We start from the raw sequence: 16135 nt of genomic DNA on the forward strand, positions 1-16135 counted from the left end.
TTGGCCACCCCTGGGCAGAGACTGAAGTGAGTCCAGAGGGGTGAAATGAGGCAGGGGGCAGCTGGGAGTCCCTAATCTTCCTCCTCCCCACCGCCGTAGAGCTCAGCCAGCTTGCGGAAGCGGCCGCCCCAGTCATTGAGGTAGTCATAGTCCTGGTCTTCGTCGGAGTTGGTAGAGTTGAGGGAGCTGAGCGAGGTGGCCTCCGAGCCACTGCCCTCATAGTCGAACACCAGCAGCGAGTCGTAGGGGGGAGCTGTGGGGTCCGTGTCGGCTGCCTTCAGGTTCTGGGGGGGAGTGGAGGGGTCAGTGCCTGTCCACTCTGCACTGGAGGCACCCCAATGGTGCTGGGATGGATGGGGGTGTCACCTCCTGGACTCTCTCGTTCAGGACTCACCTCATCGATGAAGTTCCCGATCTCATCAGGGTTGGCAGGCCGGGGCCGGTACTGGGGGGCAGCCATCAGTGGGGGGGCCACATCATTGCGGATCACCTCAGGACGGGCATCCAACCCGCGGTGCAGTTGGCTCAGGTCATAGTCCTGGGGGGAAACAAGGAGACAAGGCTCAAGGGACAACCACAGACACCGCCACTTGGACCCAGCAGGCAGGGGCTGGTAGGCACAGCCATCCCACCTGGTCCTCCTCGCCGCCACCCTCCTCGTCATAGTGGTAGACATTGTCCCTCATATCATCCTCGGGAGGCAGCAGTGGCTCCTTCACCACCTTTCTCCTCCTCGCAAAAAGCAGCAGCAGCAGCAGCAGGACTGTGGGCAGAGGGACAGGGTGTCAGGGCAGCGGGTTACAGGCAGCCCTGTCCCTGTCCTGTCCGTCCCCCTCCCATGGTACTCACTGAGCAGCGCCAGGATGCCCCCGAGGATGCCCAGGATGGCGGGGACGCCCATGCCCCCGGAGACATATGCTCGGCGCTCGCAGTTTTTGGCTGGCCCTTCACAGCTGCAGACCTGCGCTTTGACCGGCGTGATCTGATCCTTGCCCTGGGCATCCAGCAGCTTCAGGAAGACGCTGTACTCCCCTGGCTCCAGCTCCTTCCTCATATTCAGCTTCACCAGGTCTTGGTGAATCATGGAATTGTTTTGGTTGGAAAATGCCTCCACAAGATTATTGAGTACAACTGTTCCCCCAGAACTGGCAAGGCCACCACTAACCAATGTCCCCAAGTACCACATCCACATGGCTTTTAGATCCCCCAGAGACTGGGATGATGGCTCCATTACTGCCCTGGGCAGCCTGTTCCAGTGCCTGACAACCCTTTCCATGAATGAATTTTCCCCAATATTCAACCTAAACCTCCCCTGGCACAATTTGGGGCTGCTCCCTCTTTCCTGGTACTTGTTCCCGGTGTTCAGAGCCTGACCTCCACCTGGCTCCACCCTCATGTCAGGTAGCTGGAGAGAGCAAGAAGGTTCCCCCTGAGGCCCTTTTCTCCAGGCTGAGCCCCCCCAGCTCCTTCAACCACTCCTGGTGCTCCAGACCCTCCCCCAGCTCTGGTTTAGGGACAACCTTGGCACCAGCACAGGACTTTGCCCTGTGGCACTTCCCCACCCTAATGCCCACTATGGGCCCTGCACTAGCACAGATGGCACCCACCTGGTGGAGTCACCTTGAGAGTCCAGTTGATGCTAGAGCCATGCACCAGCTCTGCCCTGAAGGGAAAGGTGTTGGGGGGGCAGATCCTTATCAACGATGTTCAGTATCTGCTCCTCAGGCTGCCGGTTGCAGATGTCAAAGTTCCGGGGCTCTGGCACAGGCCCATTGTCATTCACATCCTGGAGGAGGAGGAGCAGCGTCCCTGTGCCAGTCTCCTGTGGTGACCCTGTGGGGCTGAGAGTCAGTGAGGCACCCGGGGAGGAGCCCCAGGAGCCGCGGGGGGACAGAGGTGCAGCAGCCCCCTCCCCAGGGCACGGCCATCACCCTCACCGCTGTCCATGGCCAGGACGATGGCCTTGTAGGTGCTGTTGATGGCATGTGCTGACTCCCGGTCCAGTGGCTGTGCCGCTGTGACAATGCCAGTCTCAGAGTCGATGGCCAACCACCCTGCGGGGTCGCTGCCCATGCGGTACCTGGGGGGAGCCAGTGGTCAGCGGGGGGAGATGAAGGTGCACCCAGTACAGCACAACCCCTCAGGCACCCCAGCACAGCCCTCTGCCACTGTCACCCTTCACTCACGTGATTTTCTGCCTCTGGTCCTTGTCAGGGTCCTTGGCTGTGTAGGAGGTGACCTGGTAGCCCACTGGCACATCCTCCATCACTTCCACTTTCTTGACCAGGGGCACGAAGATGGGGGGCTCGTTCACATCCCTGACCACCACCAGGACAGTGGCCGTGGCAGGCCTCAGGGGCACGGAGAAGGGGACCTCATTCTCCACCACCACCACAAGGTGGTACTGCTGCTGGGTCTCGTAATCCAGGCCCTGGGGGAAGGAAAGGAGCTGGGTGGTGCCAGAAGGGAGGTGGCTGGTGCTGGGGTGGCCGCATGAGACTGGTACCCACCTTGGCGGTTTTCAGGAGCCCATCATTGGTTTTGGGGTCAGTGGTGATGTTGAAGTCACCCATCGGGTCCCCACTTTGGATGCGGTAGACGGCCTTCCAGGCCGGGGAGCCTGGCATGTCTTGGTCCGTCACGTGCAGCTGAGCCACCACCACCCCAGGGGCATTCTCATCCACTGACCCCTCGTACTGCAAGAGCGGGGACAGTGATGGTCACCCCTGTGGCCTCAAGCACCCTCTGTGGGGGCTTGTGCCACGATGCCCAGGGAGAGCAGCAGCTGTGGGGCTGGGGGGTACCATGTCAGGGTCGAAGACAGGAGGGTTGTCATTGGTGTCAGTGACTTTGATGATGGCAGTGGCAGTATTGGTCAGGCCGAAGCCCTCCTGGTCTGCAGCCTGGATGATCAGTGTGTAGTTGGGAGTGGTCTGCAAGGCAAAATCACACAGGTTAGGGCAGGGGTGGGGGCCAGGATGATCCCCTCCTCCGGGTATTCCCTGCCTGCACCTCCACCCTTCTTTGGCTTCACTGTTCCCTGTTGGCACAGATGCAGTCGATGTCCCCACTGCCCATCTGAGGGGCTGGCATGTGCCTGCTCCTGGGGCTTAGCAGGACTGGGAGTCCCTGTGATGGCACTGCACCCACTCCATGGCTCAGCAGTGCTGGGGGTCCATGCAGTGTCCTTAGCACAGCCCCTGATGGGCTCAGGGCTGCAGATACCCCCAGAGCTGGGGATGGTGACCCAAGGATGTCAAGTCCCTGAACTGGACGCACCCCAGGATTTCAACATCCCCAGTCTCCTCTTGGCATGTCCCTCTGCAGAGGTGCCCCAGGTTCCCCTGGGATATGGCGAGGGCACCCACCTCCCGGTCCAGCCCTGTGCCGATGACGCTGATGATGCCCTTCTCAGGGTTGATGGTGAACATCTGCTGCATGCCCTTGGGCTCCTCGCTGAGGATGGAGTAGCTGATAATGCCGTTGTTCACGTTGACCGCATCGTCTGCATCCGTGGCATTCACGGTCATCACGGATGTGCCTGGACATCGGGACAAGCCGGGGAGATTTTACTCATGGGACAGAATCCATGGGACACCCTGGAACTGACCCTGCTCAGGGTTCTGTGTACTCCCAGCTCAGAGTCCCCCACGCACCCGGCTTGGCATTCTCCTCAATGTAGCCAACAAAGACTTGCTGGGTAAAGACGGGCCGGTTGTCATTCTGGTCAGTGACAGTGATGATGATCTCCATGGGGTCCTCCACGGGCTGCCCATTGGCTGACACAGCATGGGAGTAGAGCTGCAAGAACACAGTCAGCCTGTGTGCAGCCCCCAGGACTGTCCCCCCCTACTGCAGGTCCCCACTCACTCACTATGTACTTATCCTTCTCCTCCCGGTCCAGAGGCTTCGTCACCTCCAGCCACCCTGTCTCCCGCTCGATGATGAAGACGCCCACAGGGATGGTGTCCGCTCCCTGCCCTGTGATGCTGTAGAAAACCCTGGTCTCCTTGTCCTTGTTGGATTTGATCTGGCAGTGAGATGAGAAGATGGGGTTGAGAAGGGTTCTGGTGCTCTCCCATTCCCCTGTCCCCTCGGGGCCACGTACCTGCACCAGCTTCTTGGGGAAGGGCCCCCGCTCGTTTTCGGGGCAGTTGATGGGGGGAATGACCCAGTCCCTCTTCTGCCACCGGAGGCTGTGTCTGTGCTCCGGGAAGGTCAGCACGTCAGGTGCTGTGTCCTGCAGGGAGAATGGCTCTGCTCAGTGCCAGCACCTTGCTGAGCCCTCTGCACCGGGGAGAGGGGCTGCAGTGACCTCAGCGAGTGGGTCTGTGCTTTACCTGCTGCATCTGGTTGTGGTGTCGGCGGTGCTGGTGCCACTGCCGGCGCAGAGTCACCTTGGCCGAGTGCCTCTTGCCCGCAGTGTCCCACGTGTGCACGGTGAAGGTGATCTCCCGCCGCCGGAGCTGCAGGGGCCGGGCTGCAGAAACGACGCCATCCCGGCTCACCTTGAAGCGCGTGTCGTCCGGAAGGAAAGCGGCCCAGTGCGGCTCTCCACAGTCCACAAAGCTCACTGGGGACAGGGCAGCGGGTGGGTAGGGTGTCCCCGGGACATGGGTACACACGGCGTGGCCACAGCTCAAGGGCCCAGGGGGGACTGTGGGGTCACAGGGGGCAGCAGGGATGCTCCACACACAGCCTGCCAGGATCCTGTCCTGGGCATGGCACGTGTTACATCCCTGCCCTGGCTTTGGTCCAGGACTGGGCACTGCATGACCAGTGGTGCCATAGGATCCCAGCCGGACAGTGACAATAGGGCAAGTGGCACTTGGCACAGCATGTCCCTGTCCCCAGCACCGTGTACGGCATGGCACCACACATGGCACATCCCCACCTATGGCATGTGGCACACCCCCATGCAGGTGTATACCCTGTGGCACAACATGTCTCCAGGTGTGGCATGTCACCACCACCATGCCTGAGGCAGAGGGTGCCACTGCTCTGGCTGCTTTTCTGATAAAACCAAGGGCACAGTTGCTCACCTATGCTGGCACCCAGTGCCCCAGCAGCCCAGGCACTGCAGGTGGGGTACAGTGACCTATGAGGGTCATGTGGCTGGGGACTGTGACCACACATCTGCAGCAGAGACAGCCCAGGATGTGTCATGCTGTGGGATTGGGACATCAACCTCTGAGCAAGAAGGTGCTACCCCCAGGGCACCTCTGGCATTTGGTGCACCCAGCCTGCCCAGGTACCCTCTGGGACCCCCAACCCCAGACACAGGGGGCACCTGCCACACGCCAGGGCAGGCAAGGTCCCAGTGTCACCGGCTTGGCACCACACTGGGTGTGGCACAAGCCAGGGCAGCAGGCAGCGGTGGTCAGCTGGCATCACATGAACTGGTGCCGCGCGGCCGCAGCTCCTGAACAAACACCCTTTGTCTGGAGAGGATTGTTAGAGCCAGCGGCTCCCACAGCCAGCGCGGCTGCCATCCCCTGGAGTGACCTGCCACGGGAAGGGGACGTGCCCAGGGTGGGTGGAAGGCACCAGTGGGGGTGACATCAGCCCACGTGCAGCTCAGGAATTCGGGGGTGGCTGTAGGATGGAGGGGGAGTGATCGCTGCCCCCCCTGCCCACCACAGTGCCCCTGCCCCAGCCCATGGGAACCTGCAGGCGTGATGCCAGCCCTGCTCAGCCCCACAGCAGGACCCCCGGCCAAAGCTGGGGGTGGGGGGAGCCGGTGGGGCCGGCTGGGCAGGAACGTGCCGGGACAGGCCGGGTGCTGCCGTAGTGGGGAACAGGAGGCACTCGGCACCCACGGGCACAGGCACAGTGCCTGGCTCTGGGCCCTGGCACAGTGTTGGGTGGATGCAGTAAGGGGCAGCATGAGGCCCCCAGCCCCACCACACTGGGTGCAATGAGTGCACAGTGCTCAGCCCCCACTGGATTAAACGAGTGCTGGGTGCTCAGTGCCTGCTCCCCCTTTCACGCTCCCCCCTCTCCTGCTCCCTCCCTTCCCACCTGGCCATGCACAACCTGTTTTTCCAGTTTGGCTGAAGGAGAGCAGTCCCCAGCCATCCTCAGCCCTCCCTTCCCTGAGGTTGGAAGCCCGGGGGCCTCTCTCCTCTCTGGGAATGATGGGGTGGGAGGAGAGGAGACCTCAGAGGGTCCCACAGTGGGATCCCTCCCCACTTTCCATCTGTTTCCCCCCGCTCCCCCACAGGGCGCTGGGACAACCAGACTCTGGCATGACCAGGCTGCCAAAAAGGGTGTGGACCTGAGATCCCACACAGGGGACCAGGGTAGCCCCCCAAAGCCACCCCATGTCCCATGGGGTCTTGACAGGGCTGAGCATGGGCAAAGCCAGGTGCCATCAACCCTGCAATGCCACCACTAGTGGTGCCAACACCCCAGCAGTGCCAGGGCGGGGGGGCTCACCCTGGGGTGAAAGTGCTGCGGGTGGCACGTCCCATGACTGACGTCACCCTAGTTTCGCTGTGACTTCAGACTCTCGAGGTTTCCTCAGGGCTGACGGGGACCATCCCAGCCCCCACCACGTCCCCACCACACCTGAGCCCCCAGACCCACGGAGCAGAGCCCTGGGGAGGCCGCAGCCCCCGCACAGGTGTTTCGCCGCCCCGGCGCCGCGTGGGGCCTGTCTGGACCTGTTGGAGGGAAAACACCGCGCTCAACTCATCAGGCTAATTACAGGCCGGCTCCTCAGCCTGGCTGAGGGCTTTGAGCTGCTGTGTAGCACGGCATGGCCTGACACCCACCAGGCTTGGCCACCCCATGGCTGGCATCGCTGTGGCACAGCCAGGAATCACTGGGTGACACATGGCCCCCACAGGCAGACGGCCATTTCCTTCCTCCCACACCCTGTCTGTGCCAGGAACTGAGAACTGAGAGTGCTGGTGCAAGAACATGGGATTTCCAGGAAGTCTCTGTGCCACAGGGCTGCCCCGTCACCCTGGTATCAGGCACAGCCCTGATGGACATCGGTTTCTGCACAGGCGACTGTTAATGATCAACCACAAAGCTAACAAATGCAATTCCTGGGGTGTGGGGCAGGGTTTGGCTCCTGGCTCACCCAGGCAAAGCCTTTCTGAAACCAAGGGTGTTTGGGAGCCCCTGGCACAGTGCTGGGTGCTCAGTACCCTTCAGCTCTGTGCCCACCTCAACCACCCTGGCACACCACCGTCAGCATGAACTGGTGCAGATGGCGACGGCCCAACTGCTGTGCAGGCCCAGTACCCACAGAGCTCCTTCTGGGGATCCCAAAGTGGCAGCAGGCCCCTAGTACTTGCTTCTCTGTGTGCACCTCTCCCCAGTGCCCCCACCACACTGGGACAGGGCTTTGGTGCCAGCACAGTGGGACACCAATGTCCCCAAAACCTGAGAAGCCCATCCCAGCGCCCGTCCCAGTGCCCATCCCCCTACCAAGAGCCACCCTGGGGGGCTGCACTGGGGGCCAAAGGGGAGTTTGCTCTGGTGAACCCCGGGTGCCAGGTGAGGCGTGGGGCAGGATGGGCTCCTATGCACCCACACCCCAATCTGCCGGCCTCAACAGGTCTCTGGCGCCTGAGTCAGCGCCGCCTACGCCGGCGCACCCCGGGGAGCGGCACCCACTGCCCCTGTGCTGCGATGCCGTCCCGTCCTGCAGGACCACCAGTGCCCATACTGGGACCACTGGTGGCCTCATTGCGACCCCACCTCTGTGTGTGGACACACCACCACAGCTCTGTCCCCAGTGTCACCTGCCACCACAGCAAGCCTGTCCCCACCACCATGGCACCGTCCCCACCACCATGGCACCATCCCCACCTTCATGGAACTGCCCCCATGGCACCATCCCCACTACCACAGCATTGTCCTCACGGAACTGGGCAGAGCATGTCCCCATGCTCACCCAAGAATCACTCAGGTGCAGAGCCACAGCTTCATGTCCCCCATTGCCCACTCCTGTCCAACACACCCACCCCATCCCTGCGGTCCTGTCCCGGTCCCCGCGGTCCCATCCTCATCCCCACGGTCCTGTCCACATTCCCACAGTCTCCCTGTCCCTCACAGCCACACATCCCCATGTCCTTACCTCGTCCCAGGGCCCGTCCTGCTGCCACGCTGTCCCGCGGCACGGTCAGGGCGAAGGTCTCGGCGGTGAAGCCAGGCTGGCATGGCGTTGCCCGCTGGCACAGCCGGTGCCCGCTCTGCCCAGAGTGAGACGTTAACATCGGGCAGGGTTCCAGGCAGGGTCACACTGCCCCGGGGAGGGTCTTGGCGGAGTCCCGGGCAGGGTCCTGCCGCCCCATCCCGTGGCTCACCTGGAGCAGGAGGAGAAGGAGGAGGCAGAGCGGGGCCGGGCAGCCCGCTCGCCGCCCCATGGCTGGTGCTGATGCCGGTGCCGGTGCTAGTGCCGGTGCCGTGCCGGTGGGTGCCGGAGGGATCAGGCGCTGCTGCTGCAGAGCCGCAGGTGCGTCGGGTCCCAACCGATCCCGATCCCGCCCCGCAGGTCCTGGTCCCCCCCGGGAACCGCCCCGTCCCGCCCCGATGGGAGGCGGTACCGTCCCGCCTGTACGCGGGAACCCGGTACTCCCAGGACCCTGGACCCTCGCGCCCCCGGGATCCCGATGCCCCCAACACCCTTCACGGTACTACCACTCACCAGTGCCGTGGTATTCCTGATACCCCTTCAGCCCCTGGTACCCGCAGTACCCCACCAGCCCCCAGTATCCCCAATACCCCTGATGCTCTGCATGACCTGGGTACCCCCGGACTCCCCACAACCCCAATACTCTCAGCACCTAGCCCAGGCTCTCCGTGGGTGCCCATCCAGGACTGTGGGAGCAGGGGCTGTCGGTGGGTGACAGGAGTCAGGAGCACCCCAGAGTGTCTCCACACCATGACCCTACAGGTCTCAGCTCTACAGGTGAGCAAACATTATACCCAGGGAACCTCAATGCTGCAAGGGCCTTTTGGGGTGCTGCAGCCCCCTGTCCTCTCCTTCACCTCTCTGGCCCCAGACACAGCATGTCCAGGGCTGACCCCACAGCACGGCTTCAGAGATGCCTGCTGCCACCAGCTGCCCCCACCCATGGCTCCCAGTGGCTGAGCCTGGAGCCAGTGGGAGAACCCCAGGGCTGAGGGTCCTGCTGGGGCTGGGGGCTGCCATGCCCACCCATGCCAGCACCCTTGGGCACCTTAGGGTGACAACCTGGGGGGTTGCCGGCCTCCAGCTGCCTTAGCACAGGGGGGATTGCCAGGGCAGGAGGGATTTGGCACCAGCAATGCCCTGGAGCACAGGGGGTGGGGTCAGCGTCCTACCCCTGCCCACCAGCACCCCATAGAGACAAAGACACCCTGGGGGGCAACAGGCAGTGCCCCTGCATAGGTGATGCTGCTGCTGTGCTGTGGGACCCACACTGGGGTGGGTAAGGGGGGACAGGGCTAGGGGGGTCACTGAGGGGCTGGGGTCAGCGCTGACCCCCAGGGCACAAAGTAACACAGAACCTGGAGTGTCTAAAAAAAACAAATCCTTTATTAAAACTGAGCCAGCTGCCGTCCCCTCATCTGCAGCATCACACGCTGTCATTCCATACCTTAAAAAATAGATAATAACCACAAAAACGCAGGCAAGGAGGTGAGGGGGCTGCGCTGGGGGGGGGAGGGCACGGTGGGGGGGGGGAATCCCCAAGGCACAAGCAGCAATAAGGCAGGGGGCAGCAGGGCAGGGGTCCCTAATCGTCCTCCTCCCCGCCACCATAGAGCTCAGCCAGCTTGCGGAAGCGGCTGCCCCAGTCGTTGAGGTAGTCATAGTCCTGGTCTTCATCGGAGTTGGAGGAGTTGAGGGAGCTGAGCGAGGTGGCCTCCGAGCCACTGCCCTCATAGTCAAACACCAGCAGCGAGTCGTAGGGGGGAGCTGTGGGGTCCGTGTCGGCCGCCTTCAGGTTCTAGGAGGGGCAGAGGAGTCAGAGCTTTTCACCCCTGAGCTGGTGTAGATGTGGGTATCACCCCCCTGGGCCCAAACTCCAGACTCACCTCCTCGATGAAGGTGCCAATGTCATCAGGGTCGGCAGGTCGGGGTCGGTACTGGGGGGCTGGCAGGAGGGTGGGGGCCACGTCATTGCGGATCACCTCGGGACGGGCGTCCAACCCCCGATGCAGCTGCCGCAGGTCATAGTCCTGGAGACACACACACACACAGAGAGTCAGGGTCAGGCTGCTCCCACTATCACTAGGCCCCCCAAATACCCCATACCCACCTGGTCCTCCTCGCCCCCACCCTCCTCCCCATAGTAGAAGATGTTGTCCCGCGTGTCATCCTCAGGCAGCAGCAGAGGCTCCTTCGTCACCTTCCTCCTCCTCACGAAGAGCAGCAGCAGCAGCAGGATGACTGGAGGGGAGCAGAGGTGTCAGCAGGGACGAGTGTCACCCACTGTGCCCAATGCTGGGGACATCCCCACAGCCCCAGGACTCCCGGGACTCCCACTCACGCAGCAGGGCCAGCAGCGCGCCCAGGGCTGCGAGGACGAAGGGCAGGGCGGTGACGGGCTGGGGTCTCTGGGGACAGCCTTGCGCTGGCCCCTCACAGGCACAGACCCGCGCGGTGACCACAGTCACCTGGGCCCTGCCCGGCCGGTCCAGCAGCCGCAGGTACACGCTGTAGGTGTCTGGCTCCAGTGCTGCCACCAGCCGCAGGGTCACTGTGTCACCTGTGGGAGACGGGGGGCTTGTGAGGGACTCATTGGGAGCACAAATGTGGCACAGCTGCCTCCATCAAGGACCCCCTACGTTACCTTTGGAGCCCTCATGTTACCTGTGTCACCCACCTCCACAGCCCAGCTGTCCCCCGAGCCGTGGGTGAGCTCGGCGCGGAAGGGGCCGGTGTTGGGGGGCAAGTCCCTGTCGGTGACAGTGAGGACCTGGGGCTCGGGGCTGCGCTGGCACACAGTGATGTCCCGTGGCTCGGCCTCGGGGCCGTTGTCGTTCACATCAAGCAGGGTGAGGAGCAGTGTCCCTGTGCCCGTGGCTGGTGGTGAGCCTGGAGGGGGGATGATGCTGCAGGGGGGACCCCAAAACCAGGACCCTCATGGGGACATGGGTGACTGAGCCGGGGTCAGTCAGACCCCAAATCAGGATTCTCACAGGGATGGGGATGCCTCAAGCAGGGGTGGGGACAGAAGAGAGTGATGCTGGAGGGAGGACCCCCAAAATCAGGATTCTCTCAGGAATGTGGATACCCCAAGCAGGGGTGGGGACAGAAGAGAGTGATGCTGGAGGGAGGACCCCCAAAATCAGGATTCTCTCAGGAATGTGGATACCCCAAGCAGGGGTGGGGACAGAGGGGAGCCCCAAAACCAAGATTCTCACGGGGACAGGGATACTCCAGGCAAGGGTAGGGACAGTGGAGAGCGATGCTGAAGGGGGAAGTCCCAAACCCAAGATCCTCATGGGGCCACAGATGCCCCAGGCAGGGGTGGGGCCAGGCAGCATTGCTCCATGTTGGAGGCTGGGATGTGTTTCCCAGCAATGGCAGCACGTGCTCCTCACGTGGGAGAGGGAACAAGGGCCCTTTCATGTCCCTCACCATCATCCACGGCCAGCAGCAAAGCCATGTAAGTGCTGTTCTTCGCGAAGGGGGACTCGCGGTCCAGGTGGTCCTGTGCTGTCACCAGGCCGTTGTCGGGGTGCACGGCCAGCCACCCCGCTGGGTCATGTCCCACCAGATACCTGGGAGGGCACAGGGGAGCTGGTGCCGTGGCAGGGGGCAGCGGAGACCCCCCATACCTCGACTCGGACCCTGTCCCCACTTACTTGATCCTCTGCCCCTGTGCCTTGTCGGGGTCCTGGGCTGTGCAGGAGGTGAGGGTCTGCCCCGGCGGCACATCCTCCGACACCGTGGCCAGCTGCACCAGCGGCACGAACACCGGTGCCTCATTGACATCCTCCACAGTGACCGTGACTGTGGCAGTGGCCATCGGCAACTTCACGACGAAGGGGACCTCATTGGCCACTGTCACGTGGAGCATGAACTGCTGCTTTGCTTCGTAGTCCAGACCCTGGGAGAGGGGGGGACATGGGCAGTGAGAGGGGGGCAGACAGGACCCCACTGTGGGTAGCAATGGGGTGACACAGTGGTGACGCAGACCTTGGCTGTGCGGAGGATGCCCTCATTGGTGACAGGGTCGGTGGCAATGGCAAAGGCACCCCCATCGTTGCCACGCAGGATGGAGTAGATGGCTCTCCACGCCGGCGTGCCAGGCTCATCCAGGTCGGTGACAGCCAGCCGGGCCACCTCCCGCCCAGCCACGTTCTCCGGCACAGCTGCTTCGTACTGCGGGTCAGGGCCATTGTCAGCACCATGGCCCAGAGGGCACTGGGGAGGGTCCCACCCGGGAGGGTCCCACCCGGTGGGGGGGCCCATGTTACCATTTTGGGGTCGAACTCAGGGACATTGTCATTGATGTCAGCGATCTCAATGACGGCCAGCGCCGTGGTGGTCAGTCCCTCGCCATCCAGGTCGGCTGCCTGCACTGTCAGTGTGTACTCCCGCACACGCTGCCAGGGATGGAGAGACAGACAGACACCCTGTCAGCCCCCTGCCTGGGGCTGGGACCCCCACCCTGCAGTGCCACAGAACACACCTCCCGGTCGAGGCCGCTGGCAATGACGCTGAGGGTGCCGGTGCCCCGGTTGACAGTGAACATTTGGGGATGGGGCTCCCGTGGCTCCTGGCTCAGGATGGAGTAGGCAATGACACCATTGTAGGTTTCCACTGCATCATCCGCATCCGTGGCTGTCACCTGCATCACGGAGGTGCCTGGGGACAGGGATGTCTTGGTGAGCAGGGTGTGGGGGGACGGTCCCAGGGCTGTCCCTGAGGGATGTGGCTGGCAGGATGCAGAGCTCCCCCAAGGCTCAGGGTCCTACCTGGCAGAGCTCCCTCCAGCACAGAGCCCCTGAACACCTCCTGCGTGAACTGGGGCTTGTTGTCGTTCTGGTCTGTCACGGTCACAATGATCTCCATCGGCTCCTCCACTGGCTTCCCATTCTCAGACACGGCGTGGGAGAAGAGCTATAGGGCAGGGGGGTGAGCAGGGGATCTGACATGGTACTCTGACACCCCCCAGTGCACTCCAGCAGGGACCTACGTGGTACTTGTCGATGTGCTCGCGGTCCAGCGGCTGCGTCACCTTCATCCAGCCTGACTCCTTCTCAATGGTGAAGATGCCCTCGGGGGGGGCATCCGCTCCCTGCCCTGTGATGCTGTAGAAGATCTTGGTGTCTCTGTCCCGGTTGGATTTGATCTGAGAGGACACACGGGGAGGGGGTCAGTACCCCCCCCCCATCACACCCGGCCCCAATGCAGCAGGGATGGACACCCCAGCACCCACCTCTGTGCCCAGAACTCCAGTTCAGATCGACCCCCTCTTACCTGAACCAATTTTTTGGGGAAGGGGCCCCTCTCGTTTTCAGGAACCTTGATGGGGGGGATCACCCAGTCCCTCTTCTGCCTCTTGAGAGCGGTGTGAGTCCCGGGGAGCTCCTGTGGGATGGCGATGAGTGAGGGCACAGCTGGCTAGGGGGGCAGGGGATGGGGAACACAACAGGGCAGGATTACCTGGGGGGAGCGCCTGCTCTGCAGGGAAACTGGAACAGGGTCCGGCTGGCCGGGGGCATCCCAGGGGGAATCAGCATCTGGGAGGGGTATGGCAAGTGCTCTGCCCACCCTCGGCAGTTGCATGGGGCCCGTGTCCTTCTGCACCCCAACATCGCACTCCTCGGTCCCGCACGGTCCCGTGCAGCCTCCGGAGCTCCCTGTGAGGGTGGAGGGTCAGGAGGCTGGGAGGGGACCTGTCCCCCAGCATGCCCAGGCAGCAACCACCAGCTCCAGGATCCGCAATCCCCCAGAGTCCCGAGGCAGAATGGGGCAGGGGACAGTGGGAGTGGGGCAGGGGACAGTGGAAGCAGGGTAAGGGACACCGGGAGCCATACGGGAGGGCAGTGGAAGTTTCGGTGGAAGTTTCGGCTTTGTTTCACAGATGATGGGAAATTCCTGGGCGGGCAGAGCCCTGCCCCAGCCCCCTCCCAGTGGTGTGTCACCCCCCTAGGGGCTCCCAACCCCCCGTGGCCAGGACACTGGGCTCTGAATCTCCCTCCCCCCCTCCCACGCTGCATCCCCCGTGCTGGACATGGCCCTGACTCCGCACCCCCCGGGGCCAGGATTAGGGGATTAGCGGAGCTGAGCCAGCTCTGGGCGGCCGAGCGGCCCGGGGGGGTCGGGGAGCGGGACTGGGGGGGCTGCGGGAAGCATGGAATGAGGCAGGGAGAGCTGTGCTCCACGGCTGCCCCACACCGGGCAGGCAGCGAGCCCGGGGACGCAGCGGCCGAGCCCCGAAGGCAGTGCCAGGGCCCCTCCCAGCCGCGATGGACGCGGTAAGGGGGGCTGGAGGGACCTCGCTCACCCTGGGAAACAGGTCTGGGGAACAAGATGCCCGGGGAAGCCCCCAGCCCCGGCCGTGGGGAGCCCTCAGTCCCCGTCTGTGCCACACGTCACTTTTCCCCACCGAAGGGCCGGGCGGCACAGGGGGTAACCCCACCGTGCCCCCGGGGTCCCTCCTTGCAGAGCCCACATGGCACCGTGCCCGCTGGATGCCGAGGCGGAGCCGTACGGTCGGTGCCTGGGCCATGTGCTGCCCACGGAGGGGGGTCGCAGTGGCATGGCTAGAACCCAGCCCCTGCCCACGGCGGGGGCCTGGCAGTGCCCAGCTCCATTCCTGGCAGGCTCAGTCGATGGAAGTGAGATGAGAAGCGGGATGTGGTAGCGGAGGTCGAGGCCTCTCCCTGGCACTTACCGCCAAGAAGAGCTTTTAGTGCCCCCCCGGCCATTAGCCGAGCACTGGCTCCGGCCGCGTTCCCGGGCAGCCCCAATCCCCTAGGAGCCTCCAAGCGAAGAGGGCAACAGGCCCAGGCCAAGCGCCAGCACCGGGCCAGGAGTTGGCAGCGAGACCCTGCCCAGCTTCGGCCCCTACCCAGCCCTGAGTCCCCGTGCCAGCTCGGGCCCCTGCCCGGCCTCGGGCCAGCTGGACCCCGCACGCCATGGCCGGAGAAGGGTGGCCGCGAGGCCATCCCGATGGCCAGCGCAGAGCTGGGCACCCACCCTGCAGAGACCCAGCCCTGCTGCCGGCGGGCGCCCCAGGGCTGGGCCAGAGGCGCCGGCATCGCAGCCACCAGCCCCGTGGGGCCAGACAGGCATCACCAGTCCCACAGGGCATCGCCAGCCCCACAGCCCGAGGAGAGGGGCACTGCCCTACAGCGAGCCCCACGGCCAGGGGGGCCACAGCCCTAGAGCGCAGGAGCCCAGCCGGCCCCATGGCGGAGTCCCACACCCGGGGACCCCGTCAGTCCCTCACCGGTTTCTCCCACCAATCCCACACCCGGGGCAGTGCGAGGTCCCCGAGAAAAGCAGCGGCCCCACGGCCCGATCCCGGCAGCAAGGGGGGCCCTGCCGCCCCCACAGCGCCCGTAGCCCCGATCCCGGCCCCGATCGGGGCCCCAGCCCGTCCTCGGGTAGCCCCGGGGGTCCCGGTGCCGCCGCGCCCCGACGGTGCGAGTTACCTGGTGTGGGGAATAGCTCGCGGCGCAGCCCCGGGGGGGCGCACGGCGGGGCCGGGGAGGGGGCGGCTGCCGGCAAGAGCGGGGGGAGGAGGAAAAGGATGAAGATGGAGAGCGGGCAGAGCCCGGAGCGCGGCCCCCGCATGGCCCGTCCGCTGCTTCTGCCGCCGCCGCCGCTCCGGCCGCCGCCCGCCGCGTCCCGCCCCGTCCCGCCCAGGTGAGGCGGTGGCCGCGCAGGTACCGCCCCGCCCCGCCTCGGAGACCGGCCCCAGCACCCTCCGGGCATCCCCCGGCAATCCCCGGGACCCCTCCATTATTCCTGGGACCCTCCGGGTACGCAATCCCCGTTACACGCCGGTACCTCTCTGGAAACCTCTGGCAACCCCTGATACCACATGGCACTCCCCGTTATCACCCGGGCACCCTTCCGGCAACCTCCGGTACCACCCGGGCATCGCCGGTACCCCCTGGAAGTCCCTGGCAATCCCCGGTACCCTCCTTTATCTCGGGCACCCCCCGATAC

At 64.2% G+C, this 16135-nt stretch overlaps 1 protein-coding gene across 1 annotated transcript; it reads right to left on the bottom strand.

Annotated features, from left to right (window-relative positions):
- Positions 1-71: 71 nt before the first annotated feature.
- On the bottom strand, positions 72-15789 carry LOC113948921. The gene is given in 32 exon segments (XM_027646947.1): positions 72-284; positions 395-538; positions 633-763; positions 850-1071; positions 1608-1686; positions 1688-1833; positions 1938-2080; positions 2187-2431; positions 2511-2696; positions 2805-2933; positions 3369-3541; positions 3657-3801; positions 3875-4030; positions 4109-4240; positions 4341-4573; positions 8093-8207; positions 8322-8569; positions 9737-9947; positions 10036-10179; positions 10260-10390; positions 10491-10709; positions 10814-11038; positions 11585-11727; positions 11812-12061; positions 12064-12331; positions 12427-12555; positions 12642-12817; positions 12928-13072; positions 13149-13304; positions 13433-13543; positions 13619-13815; positions 15616-15789. Coding segments are annotated over 32 exon segments (5487 nt in total). The 5' UTR covers positions 15758-15789.
- Between the last annotated feature and the right edge of the window lie 346 nt (positions 15790-16135).

The sequence above is a fragment of the Corapipo altera genome, unplaced genomic scaffold (assembly GCF_003945725.1).
Source record: "Corapipo altera isolate COAL_440 unplaced genomic scaffold, ASM394572v1 62, whole genome shotgun sequence".
Classification (NCBI taxonomy): domain Eukaryota; kingdom Metazoa; phylum Chordata; class Aves; order Passeriformes; family Pipridae; genus Corapipo; species Corapipo altera.